Here is a 13,007-nt window from a genome sequence, read left to right as displayed (position 1 = left end):
TCAGTAATTCCACTTGGGGCCTCTTTGTTTGCTTTGTGTCCCCACACAAGAGCCACCGGCCCCTATTCACTGTCCTGGTGCCGCTGCAGCAGGGAATACAACTCAGGGAATACAACTCCCACCTCCTTGTTCCTCCTGTCTGTCAATTCTTTGCGAGACAAAAAGGGTGATTATTTAATTGTTGCTGATACAATGTGCTAAAACCCTCCTTTCCCCTCCAACAGTTAATTACACTTGTTAATTATTTTAATTATTCCCAGGGTGACGCTGTAGGTGTAGAGGAGCCCACTGGGCTGCACACGTGGGAATAAACACGGAGCAGGGAAGTCAGAGTTTGCTCCAAGATTTCCATTGGTAACAGGTCTGTAACCACATGGGTGAAACAGAGCAGGGAAGGCTTGGCCTGGATTTGGAACTGTCTGTTTGCAGCGAGGAAAGATTTATAGGAGGAGAAGGCAGATCCTGCAGGATTTCCCTCGGATGGGGCACTCGGGGCTTGGAGAGGCGACTCCAAAATGGAACCACGACTTGGCCAGGCAGTTCTGGGCAGCACCTCTGGGACGGTGGGTTTATATGAGGGAAGGAATCAAGCCAAGCAAACTTCCAGCCCGCTGGAAAGCCGAGGCTCAGGCACAGCCCACCTCTATCCCGGCCGTGTTCCGAGGGAGCGGCCCCGGCCCCGTCAAACAAAAAAGCTGTTTGTGGTCTGTGGAGCAGCCCCTGCCAGCGCCCTCGGAGCCAGGGTGAAACCCGAGAGCAGCCCCAATCCAAACCTTCCCCACAGCTCCTTTTATCTTCCTGGGGGGAAAACAAACAGCGCAGGAGCCGAGGCTTTGTGGCCGGGATGTCGCACATCTGGTTTGAGCTCCAAGAAATGCACTTCCACCCCCTCCCCGAATTGTTCCTGTTAAACAAATAAAACCCCGGCGAGTTTGCGAGGTTTTGGCTCTGGGGTAACTTTGGAGCAGCTTTGACTGTGAGTTCCAGGCTTGTGCTTCTTTCATTCCTAACGGGAGCAGCTCATCTAGCTCCTGGGAGGGAGGCACTTCCAAAGGGGGTCCTGGGACCCCCCATGCCAGGAATGCCGAGGCTGGGAGGGGGTAGTGGTCTTGACCACTCTGTGTTTAGGTTTCAATCCAGCATTTTTCCCTGTGTTATTCATGCTTCCTCCCTTCCCCCCTTTTTGAGAACGTCTGGAATTGTTTAAGATGTGTCCAATTGTATTAAGATTCTTTTGAGAGCTTTATGGTGTCAATTGGATTCCAACTCTTAGGAAAGGAGTTTTCTAATTTGCCGTTTTTTCCCTTTTCTATCACATAAGCACCAACTTCCTTCAAGTCCTTTCAGGTGTTACCTCAGCCTGAAGCTCACCCTAATCCTTGGACATCACATACACATTCCCATTTGACACATTTCCAGTGACTCCCTGGATGGTGCTGCAGGAGGAAGGCAGGGAGTCATTCCTGGGGGATCCTCTCCCACTGGTCCCTCTGTCCTCTTCCAGCAGAGGTGGATAAATCAGAGCAGATCACAGAATCATGGAATCACAGGATGGTTGGGGTTGGGAGGGACCTTAAAGATCATCTCATTCCACAGGCAGGGACACCTTCCACTAGCCCAGGTTGCTCCAAGCCCCGTCCAAGCTGGCCTCGAACACTTCCAGGGATGGGGCAGCCACAGCTTCTCTGGGAGCAGTTGAAAGGTGTGGGATGAAGGGGGTGGGAGCAACATTCCAATGCTCTCCCCATCCTCTCCTGGGCTCACCCAATCCCAGCCTAATCACGCTCCTCCCAAAGCCGGGCACGGTGCCCTCGAGTCACCTGTGATTCCATCCCCACCTCCACCCTCACTGGTGACCAGCTCCAGCTCCTCCAGGCATGGGACAGGCTCTGGCTGGAAACCACGTTGACATTGTTCCCTCCAAACCAGGGAGGCTCCTTGACAGCCCCAGCAGGGCCTGGGGGTGTTCTGGGCTCTCTGGAGCCCATCCAGGGCATCAGGTTTCAGAGTGGAGGGGGGGCTCTGGCAGCTGCAGGGGAAGGAACAGCAGCGGGGACAGGCAGAGGGAGGAGCCATCCTTGCCATTCCAGGGATTCAATTTGCTTTCTCCTTCATCAGATTAACGCCAATGTAACTCCATTAACTGCCAGGGAGATGCTCAGGATCTGAAAATCACACCTGTTGGATTTTCATAGACTCACAGGATGGTTTGGGTTGGAAGGAGCTCATCTCATTCCACCCCAGAACCATTAATCTCTTCACCTCGTGGCATCAAGGTCTCTAATTGTTCTGATTAATAATGACAATCAGATTCACAGCAATTCCATGGATCTTTCATAGCCAGTATCAGAACAGGTAACACACGCTGCCTGCACCCAGAGCCAGCCAAGGACCTCAGGGAAGGTGGTTTCTCCACAAATTTCCAAATAAACCTGAAAGTAGGTTGACTCGACAGGTTTTTTTTTTTTCCTTCAAACCCTCTACTTTTCAGACAAACTAAGCCAAGCTTGGGATGCACCATGGAGCTGGGCTTTGGTTCGGTGTCTACACACCAAGACCAGCCCACGAGGAGGGTTTGGCAGAAGCCACACAATCCACTGAGTTGTGCAACTCCCTCGATCCCCCATGGCTGCGAAAAGTTCTGAATGTGAGCGAGGAAGTTTGTCTGGAAAGTTCTTGGGCAATTTTCTGTACTTATTTGAAAAGAGGAATTTGATCATAACAATAGTTATAGAATTAAGAACAACTCCCACCCTGGCACCAGAGGAGGAAGAAATAACCAGAACCAAACACTCAGTTGTATGTCCTGGGTAACAGCTTCGGGACTCCAATGTTTGAGGGACACAGCTCAGCACCAGTGACCTCAGTTAGTGTGGGATGGGCTGGTTGTACCGTGGCAGAGGGATGGGCCTGTGCTAGGAAGGAAATATCGACTATATTCAGTGTCTGCTGCTTAAATAACAATGCTTGAGACACTCAGGGAGGCTGAAGGAGAAGAGAGGAGGTTCAACAGCATCAGGAGCTGGAGAAGGAACTCCCCTTCCTGCAGAACTGGGTTTCTATTTGAAGCCCTTTTAGAGAAACAACAGGCTGAGGGAAATGTATAAGACATTTCATTCCAATGTTTTCTCCCTGGAGTTCAGGCCTGTTGGGATTTCTCATCAACTGCAGGCTAAACTCATGGAATCATGGAATGGTTTGGGTGGCAAGGGACCTTAAAGCCCATCCAGTGCCACCCCCTGCCATGGGCAGGGACAGCTTCCACTAGCCCAGGTTGCTCCAAGCCTCATCCAACCTGGCCTTGGACACTTGCAGGGATCCAGGAGCAGCCACAGCTCTCCCAGCCTGTCCTCTGTAGAGGAGGAAATTCAGCGAATCATTTTCAGATGTAGAAGGTTCGGGATGAGATTTGAACTATTGTTGGATCGTTTTCAAACTGGAACAGTCAGAATTCCCCTGGTTTTACCCACATCTCACCACTCTTCCAACCAAGCAAAGGGAATCCACTTATTTATGTCCAGTTTTAACTGGACTAGAGACCAGAGCACATCCCAAAATGTCTGCTGGATTAAGGGAATACACTGCTAAGGAAAAGGCCCCTCAGAACTCTCACCTTTGCTGCTGAGGAAGCTGGAGCCCAGTTACCCCTGAGCAGTTCTACAGAACAAAAGCAGCAGGAATAAGAACTCCCAGCACTTCAGGCCTGGAAAATTAAATCCACATTAAACATCCTCTAGTAGCCCGTGCCCTGGGGGACTGATCCTGAATCCCACATTTAATCCAAGACACTCTGCCCTGAGATGCTGAGCTGGGGTTTGGATATGAGATAAAATATTCAAGCCCCTGGAATTTCCAGGCTGGGCTGCAGAACAGTTTAAAGGCAGAGATAAAGTTTCTGCATTGCAGACATTTTTCTTCTTATTAAATACATCGTGTAGTTGGTCACTGATGGGACGAGACTTCCTATAAAAGGAGGGTTGAGCAGGAGAACTGGAAGTGTCCTTGACAAAGCTGCACAGAAAAGCTGTAGCAACAAAACTGAGACTAAACCCCCAGTCCACTGCTCTGGTCCAGCTGTTATTCCCAGAATAAGGAAGTTTGGATTAATGGGAAATCACACAACTGAAGCAGAGAGGGGTTCAAGCCCCAAAGCTCTTCGCTCTCTCCCTGTCCCACTGCAGCTCTCCTGGAATTTGGGAGCTTTCCAGCAGCACAAGCAACAAACCACAATCAGCTTTTGAGGAGTCTTTTTTATTAAGATAAATCCAGCAAAATTCCTAACAGTGGGTACATACAACCAACCTGCCCTTTTTGAAAAGAAATGTTTGTATTTCATTTAAAAACAGGATTACACTTTTATTTATTTATTTTTCTTTTTTTTTTTTTTTTTCAAAACTGACAAAATAAAATTACATTTGGGAAACAACAGATTTCCAGCTCTTTTTTTTTTTTCATGAAAATAGCTCACCTTCTTTATAAAAGCAACCCACAGAACCACTGGAATGTTTCACACAGTTATTTGTTTTGAGACCTCCCCACTTTAAGAAACCATACAACACATACAAGGGAAAAATTAAAATCTGAAGTCTGTAAGCATGACTTACACAAAAAGGGACACACTGACAGAAGTCAAAAGCTACCACCACTTATTCTTTCCATGTACCATACAAACTATTACAATCACAAAATTTAAAAACAATGACTTTTTTTTTTTTGTTTTGTTTTTGTTTTGTTTGTTAGGGATTTAATTCCCAAGTAACCGAGATGAAGATGTTCCATAATTAAATTCATGCTAAAAAAACCTGCATTTATAAAATAGTTGATAAAAATATTCCTCTCTGTTAACAATACAGCATGGAGGTACGGAGACCAAATGATGGAGATATAGGGCAGGGTTAACATTACTCGGACTTGGCTTCCTTATCATCAGATGCTTCAGCAGCTGGTGCCTATAAAAGTGTTTGGGAAGAATAGAAATATTATTGGAAATGCTAACTGGATTCCAATCTAACAAGCATCAAAGAGAGAGAGCAGTTTTGTTAGCAGAAACATGGACACTGTGTGTGGATAGGCAGGAAGGCACAGAAAGTACGGACACAGCAACAAGGCTGATAATTGTAAAAATTCAAACCACTGGAGGTAATTTTGGAATAAGTGCCTACAGAGAGGCAGAAGTTGGGAAATTATTTTAGCTTAGGACCAATGATAAGCCAGGGGAAGTTCAAGCCCTCATTGTACAAGGAAGTGTCAAGAGTTACACATCAGCCTGTGGTACTGGTCTGTTGTCCAGGCTTTGGGGAATGAGTTCCCACCTGTTCTCTACAAAAACGTGCTTTTACTATTGAAGGTAACACATCAAACCTGCAAAGCTCCTCTCAAAGACCCTCTGAGGCACATCAGCCACGTATTGCTCTAGCACAGCAGCTCCTGATCTCATTTTAGAAATGAAAGAATAAACAACTGGTTGACTGATGGTGACACTGAACCCGTGAGGAGAGACCAGTGTCAGTCACAGAACACAAGGGCAAAGAGAGCCCTTGGAAAACTCTGTGTTCCTACTGTCAGCAAGGGATCTGCTGGGAAAATCCTACCAGGATGGAGCCTGCAGCTGGTCCCAGCAAGAGGCAGCTCTGAGGCAGGAGCTGCCACAGCAAGGACCTGTGAGAAGAGGCTGCAGATGAAGAGACAGGACCGAGCTGACTCTGCAGATCTCTTGAATTGTTCTGAGGGAAAGGATTGTTTGAAGGAATTGTGTAAAACTGAAAACCAGATTTCTGGCCCAGCACCAGCCCGTGCTGAGCAGCAGAGGGAAGCCAGCAGCCCAGAGAGGCTGTGCAGAGTCAGCTCAGGGCTGGAGAGCTCTCCCTGAGCTCCATTGTTCCCAAACACTCTCAGTGCCTGAGCCAGCCCTGGAGGGACCCGGCACAGCACAGCCCACCTGTGGAAGGGCTCCAGCACAGGGCAGGAAGGAGCTGGAAGGACAATGCTGTTCCTCCAGGCTCTCCCAGTGCAGATCCCCAGCTGGGCTGTCCTTCCAGGGTGGCAGTGAGACCCCCCACCCCGTGAGGAGCCGAGGGGAGCTCCTGCAGCTGGACTCCCAGCACACCAGGCTGTACTCCCATGGTTAGTGCAGCTAAAGTACCTCGTTAGTTTTGGTATCTCCGTTTTCAGAGTGGTTTTCTTCTTTAGCATCCTCCTGTTTAGTTTCCTCTTTGCCTTTGGCTCCTTTCTTCCCTTTTGTTGCTGCCTTTTTGTCCTCCTTTTTATCATTTGCTGCTTTTTCTTTCTGTTAAGAAAACAGACCCAAGGTATATTAAATCCTTATTTCCCACCTTGTACATCTGCATGTTTATAAACTCCCAAGCCCTCCACACAACCCCCTTCCACACCCCAAACTTCCCACTGACAAAGATGAGATCAAAGTTTTGAAGGAGTGTTTTCCTTCTATGCTCTCCTGAACATGCTACTGGGAAATGCAAAATAAAAAAGCAGCCATGGCTGGGGTTAAAAGAATTCCTATTTTAAATAGGCATTCAATTAAATTAGTTAAAAAATGTTGCACTGGCCTTTATTTGTACCCTGCTGCTGAAAGGCAGACACAGAACAAAACCAACATGTACAGCTAGTGGAAATACCAGAATCCTTCAGATGTGCTGTTAATGCCTATTTAGAAAACTGTAAAACTGTAACAAAGCTGCAGTCCAAGGACTTTCCCTCTTCCCTGCCAAAAATGTTCCTTATTATAATAAACCATATGTGTGACAGAAAAACTGGGGGCTCAACAGCATCACTCTGATAACAACGAGAGCTTTGCATTTATTATTTAAGTGCAGTTTCTTATACGTGGATCAGGCTAAATCAAAACAAACACCAAAACTTGATGCTTCTGTAGTAATAATTTTCCACAGGCAAGGTCAGATCCCGACCCAAATAAATGTCTCTCATTAGTTTCACTTCCAAGGATCTGCCTCTTGCTGCCAGTAAGTAACTGAACTAGCTCAGCTCCTGCTTGATTAACCTACTTCCAACAAAGGAACCATGAAACCTGCAGAATCTATTCACAGGGAAGTGAAGAAAACCAGAAAATTACTGAAATATACACATATACTCAAAAGATTTGTCTCAGCCACTAGAAGTTACTAAAAGGTTACAAAAAGTTTACTTTATTATTCCAACCCCTCGCTGATTAGTGCACAAAACTAATTCACCTTAAAAACGAGCTGCTGGTTAAGGGCAAACTCATGAAATAAAGGGTGAAGGCACCTGATCCTTCAATGACACTGATGATTAAAAATTCACCAAAATTAACAGCAAATCCTACAATGGTGCAGAACATTTAAGACAGTGAGTCAGCAGCACCCAAATGGGTGAAGGTCTCTTTCCTCTCTAACTTCCCACATTCCAGTCTCAGGGATTTCAGCCCACCTGGGAAACTCTACTACAATGTGGTGTCAGGAACTCCCTGTACTGGGAATACCCAAGTGTTCTGGTGCTGTTTGGCAGCAAGATTTAGAATTACAGTTCTACTATGGCAGTGGTTACCTTTTCCTTCACCCCATTAAAAAGAGACAACAAAGTATTTACAGAGCTAAAATTAATTCCCTGTAGCCTCCCCCCTGTGCTGGTAAAGCCCCTCCTCAGAAAGCATTTGAGGAGAATCCAGGGAAACTGGGTTCCATGGCTGGAGAGAAAGTGTCTCCCAGGACACAGCATTGTATCCATGTTCCTCAATAATTCTGCTATAGAGGAGAGATGGTAACAACAATTCTGCACTAAGGTCACGTGTTTTAAAAGTGAGAAAACTCCTTTCCCAGCTCTGGTTTTCAAAGTTTAACAGGTGAAATCTGTTCTGACACACACAAAGCCACTCCAAGAACCTGAAGGTTGACAAGCATTTGGGGGAGATGGGAATTAAAAATGCCTCCACAGTCCCGTTTTTCAGAGGTATTGGTGCAGTATGAGGAGCTGTAGAGAGCCAAAAATGCAGCTCTGGTATTCTGGCTTCAAACAGCACCTTAGGAGCAATAGGACCAATGCTTCCAAGTCAAGCTGGGGGCAATTCCCAAGGCACTGCTCCCAGGAGTTATCCCAAAGGGATACCACACTATACAGTTGTGCAGTGAGGGCCCAAACCAGGCTTTGACAGCCCCTTACAGCCCTAAACTCCAGCATCCATATTCCTACAACTTTTCAAATCAGTTACAGCAGCTTCTGTGTTTAAACCCCAAATATTTCCATGAAGCAAACTTGAAAAAAGAAGCAAACACCAACCATGTGGACAATACACAACTGCCCTGCCCTGTGTGTGACCCTGAGCAGGGGCTGTCACAGCCCAGGCCAGCTCTGTGCTGGCAGAGCTATTCCTGGGGCACCAGCCACTAGAGGGGAGTGCAATCCAGAGTGTCCAGTGCTCCATCCACCCAGGAATGTGGAGCTGTGGAGTTCCCCATGCTCTGGAATGGACCTAGAATTCCAGCTGCACCAGCAGGATGGAATGTGAACATCCTGCTCTGCGCAGCACTGAGGTTACAGAGCTGAGGGATCCCCAAAATGACACGTGGGGTCCTCCCTCTTCTCCATCTCTCCCTCACCTGGAAGTCTGCTGTGCCACAGGGAATTGCAAGGCATTTTAAATGGAAAAGGAAAGAGCTCCTGGTTCCCACTAACCCTCCCCTTCTGCAGCCAAAGCATCTCTCACTCCTGTGCTTTGCCCACCTCATCATCCAGAACCACAGGGAAAACGTGTGATGGGAACAGGTTAAAAAGAAATCACTAAAAACAGGTTAAAAACAATCACTAAAGTTTTGTTGCTGGGGTGTTTGTTTTTTTTTTTTCTTTTTTTTGAGCTGCAAAATCCTAAATATTTACAGAAAAATCTAAAAAAAAAAAAAAAAGCACTGCAAACTGACTGCTGGGAAGGCTGTGACAGGAAAGGGGATGCAAAGAATCCCTCATGGATTGCAGAACTGTCCCCCTTGAAATTCAAACTGTTGCTCCAAAGCAAAAAGGAGCTATAAATAGGGGGTTTTTTTTAACTATACTGTCAGACATGCCACTATTTTTGACATTTCCAAAAAACATCCAGCTTAAGGAAAGGGGTCTGCAGAGCTTTCAGTGATTAAAAAGTGATAAATTGATAACTAACTGCAGAGAGGGCCTTGGAATGGAAATATAGTAAGGAACTGTAATTAAAAGCATGATTTTCAATGCCTTCTCTAATTGAGTCTCTGATCTCTATTCCAAGCATCATTTTCCCAACAATGCACTATATGAAACTTCAGAATGGCCTTGCAAAGCTTCACCACAAGGGATTTAAAATCTGCTCAGTTTACCACATTCCTTGGCCAGGAATTGGATAAAATTCTATCTTTTAATTCACATAATTCCACCTTAAACCTTTAAAGATAATTATGAAAAAAAACCAAAGTGGTTAGCTGTGGTGTTTTTTTACCCCTATGAATGCCTTGAGAAGGAAAATATAACTCCAAGAGATCTCCAAGACTTACCTTAGGTGCTGCCTTTTTGGGCTTTGGCTCCGGTTTGGGAGGAGCAGGTTTCTGTACAAAACACACACAAGGAAACAGAGTCAGGTGAAAGCCAGAAATAAATATTTATAGTTAAAATAAATATTTGTGTTTTAGTGTTGGTAACTTTCGAAAACTATTTACCCAACAGTTGGCCCTGTAAAAACCAATGGGCAAATTATCAGGCTAAGGAGAGAGCAGGTAATTTATAGAGCCAGGAGCATTTGTATGAACAAATCCATCCTCAGATCAATATTCCTTGACTCTGGATACTCCTATGTCCAGACTGACTGTTCACTAACACAGATGTACCTCATGTGAGAAGCCTGTGACGTGTGAATACATGGAAACATGGAGTGGGAATTTTAAATACTGAATACTCAGTTCTGGTGGGAAAACCCCAACAGTTCGTCTTGAACTGCCCCCATCCCATGGGATGTGATATCAAAGGAATAAATAAGGATACTCACAGCGGATAGTCTGGCTGACCTTCTCTTTGGCTGTACAAAGAAAGATGTGTCACTAAAATTCAGAGAGCACATTAAGCACAGCTTTCTCAGAACTGCCACCCAAAATAACATGCTGTCGTGAAGCCTCACAGAAACCCCAGGTTTTATGAAAGTATGGGCATTATGGTGGTGGATTTGATGAGTCCCCATCCCTGGGAACGTCCAAGGCCAGCTTGGACGGGGCTTGGAGCAACGTGGGATAGTGGAAGGTGTCCCCTGGGGGGTGGAATGAGATGATGTTTAAGGTCCCTTTCAACCCAAACCATCCTGGGATCCCATGATCCCTGTGGGTCCAGCCCAGGATATTCTATGACTCCCTAGAAGTGCAGCTTTGCTCAGCTCAGCTTTTCCTCTGCTGCTGCCACTTCACCCCACTGAGGTGGGAAGGATAAAGTTTCTGTTCTTCCAGGAGCTGAAAAGGGACATAATCCCATTGGAAAGGGACATGTTCCTATTGGAAAGAGGAAGTGTTCCCATTGGAAAGGGACATGTTCCCATTGGAAGGGGAAATGTTCCCATTGGAAAGGGACATGTTCCCATTGGAAAGGGACATGTTCCCATTGGAAAGGGACATGTTCCCATTGGAAATGGATGTGTTCCTACAGGAAAACAACCTGTTCCCATTGGAAGGGGACATATTCCCAGTGGCCTCTGGCTTCTGCCACGTTCCCATTGGAACTGACTGTCCCTGGCTCCAGCCACATTCCCACTGGAACTGATGATCCCTGACCTCAGCCTTGTGGAGCTGCTGGACCCCCCAGCACCCACCTCAGGCGGGTCACCCATCACCTCAGGTGACAGAGACGGCCCTGAACACCCCAAAACCAGAGGCAAGGCCACTCCCTCGATCTGAACGGCCCCCCCCCCTCACGAGCTGCGCGGGCTCCCTAATTTTTGTGGAGCCCTTTGAAGTGGCGACCACAATCAGCTCCTACCTCCTCCTTTACCTCGCCTTCAGCTGGAGCCTGCAAGGAAAACGACACGTGAGAGAAAGCAACATTCAACCCCCACCAGAGCCCTGAGGGGGTGTCACAATAACACCCCCCCTCCCCTCCCCAATACAGCAATGGCGGCCCCCCCTTCCCCGCCGCCTCACGGACTACAACTCCCACAATGCCCCGCGGCCGCCGTCACCGCGCCGGGTTCGAAAAGTTCCCGCCAATTTCCCCCCCCCCCTCCACACAACAAGGTCGCCGAGGGCCCCGCAAGGACAATGAGGGACAACCGGGAGCGCGGCGATCGCGCCCGCCCGAGGGGTTTCGGCTCGGTCACGGCGCCCCACGGCCCCGTCCCTGAAACCTCTCGGGCGGGCGCCTCAGTGAGGGGCGACCGCGTCCCCTCCAGCCCCCCCGCTCAGCCCGCGTTGTGAGGGGAAGTGAGGGGGGGGCCGCCGCCTCGTCTTCCCGCTGCCCCCAAAGTTCCCGATTACGGCGATAAATCCCCCCCCTTTTTTTTTTTTTTTTGTCTCTCCTTAAAGGCCAGTATTTCAAATTCTGCGCCGCCTAATGGCCCCAAATTACCATTGCACAACCATCTGGTATGACAAGAAGTGGGAGGCAAAAAAAAAAAAAAAAAAAAAAAAAAAAAAAAAAAAAAAGGAGAACAAAGGCAAAACGCAGGAGAAAGAGGCGACGTTTAAAGGCGGATCGTGGCGGGGATGGCGCGATGGGGATTAAAAGGCTGGTGGAGGTGGCTGGGGGTGTGTGTGAGGGTCGCGGCGCGGGGTTTTTGGGGTTTTTTTTTTTTTGGCTGCCCCGCGTTTCTCCACAGGGGCAGCACAAGCGCTATGGCTGTTTGTAATCCAGCATGGAGACACTGCTGCTCCAGCCTTCTCCTCCTCCTCCTCCTCCTCCTTTCCCAAACAAAACAGCCCAAAAAGTGAACTCGCCGCGCCGCCCGAGCCCTCCTCTTCCCCCCTTCCGCTCCGCGCTCCGCTCTAGGACATCCACCAAAAAATTAAAAATGCAAAGGGGAGGAAAAAAAAAAAACCACACACACACACAGCACACACCAACCCAAAAAACTCCACACACACACACATAGGCGCGCGCGCGCTAAAAATTTTTTTTTTTTAAGCTAAATTTCCGCGATTGCCGCTTTAATTTCTTCCCCCTTCGCTCCCCATCTGCCTTCCCTCGTTTTTTAATTGTTTTTTTTCCCCCGTACTTACCTTTCTTTTGGGCATAGTTGCACCTTAATAGTTGATTGCAAAACCTAATAGAGATAAGATATCGAAAATAAATGGAAGCGGCGAAAAAAAACTGTTCCGACCGTCCTGCAAAAAAAAAAAAAAAAAAAAAATTGACAGGAAAAAAAAAACGAAAAACGAAAAAGCACCGAACCCCCCCTCAAAAAATTAAAAAAGGAAGATGTTTAAGGGACCAAGAGTTAATTGCGGCAGAAACTGAACAAAAAAAAAAAAATCCCCCCCTCTTTATTGCAAACAGTAAAATACACCAACACGCAACCAAACTGCATGAATGGGGAGCGCGAGATGGGCCCGGCCGCTGACTGACGGCCGCGCGGGCCAATGGGCGCGCGGGGAGCGGCGCGGGGGCGGCGCGGGGGGCGGGGCCGCCGGAGCGCGAGCGCCGCGCGCTTTCCGCGTGTGCGCGGCCCGGAGCGCGGCCCCGCCGCCCCCCCCCGCGCGCCCCCCGCCCCGACCCCCGCGCCGCCCGCCCCGACCCCCGCCCGCCGCCCCGCAAACTTCCCCCGAAAGTTCCCGCAGGCCGCGGGGACACAAACATGGCCGCCCCCGGTACTCGCGGCCTGCGGGAGCGCGGCCGCCCGGCCCGGCCGTACCTGCCGGGAAGTGCCGTTGCGCGGCCGCGGAGCGCGGGGGCTGCGGCCTTTGTGCGGCCCGGCCCCGCGCGGGGAGCGGCGGTGTAACCGCCCCCGCGGCTGTTGGAGCGGCGCGGGCTCCCCCGGCCGCTGGGGTGGTGCAGGGTTGCAGCCTGTGAGGGTGTCCCCGGAG

General features: G+C 48.6%; 1 protein-coding gene across 4 annotated transcripts; it reads right to left on the bottom strand.

Moving 5' to 3' along the window:
- Positions 1–4,235: 4,235 nt before the first annotated feature.
- Positions 4,236–12,984, bottom strand: HMGN5 (high mobility group nucleosome binding domain 5). Of its 4 annotated transcripts, none has more exons than XM_051786732.1 (7): positions 12,836–12,984; positions 12,204–12,308; positions 10,969–10,998; positions 9,995–10,024; positions 9,507–9,557; positions 6,143–6,286; positions 4,236–4,949 (listed from the first exon to the last, which is right to left on the bottom strand). In XM_051786732.1, exons 2-7 carry the CDS (start codon positions 12,216–12,218, stop codon positions 4,902–4,904), a joined length of 318 nt encoding a protein of 105 aa, XP_051642692.1. In that variant the 5' UTR covers positions 12,219–12,308; positions 12,836–12,984; the 3' UTR covers positions 4,236–4,901. The 4 variants fall into 4 exon arrangements, with proteins under 4 accessions (XP_051642692.1, XP_051642723.1, XP_051642702.1 ...); XM_051786763.1 differs by having other exon boundaries at positions 12,204–12,247; positions 12,836–12,888; XM_051786742.1 differs by lacking the exon at positions 12,836–12,984 and adding an exon at positions 12,495–12,582.
- Positions 12,985–13,007: the final 23 nt, after the last annotated feature.

Source organism: Manacus candei, unplaced genomic scaffold (assembly GCF_025592945.1).
Source record: "Manacus candei isolate 608988 ecotype Guabito, Panama unplaced genomic scaffold, ASM2559294v1 h1tg000003l, whole genome shotgun sequence".
Classification (NCBI taxonomy): Eukaryota; Metazoa; Chordata; class Aves; order Passeriformes; family Pipridae; genus Manacus; species Manacus candei.
Note: the sequence above shows the minus strand (reverse complement) of the source record. Positions and strands in the feature narration are given on the sequence as shown.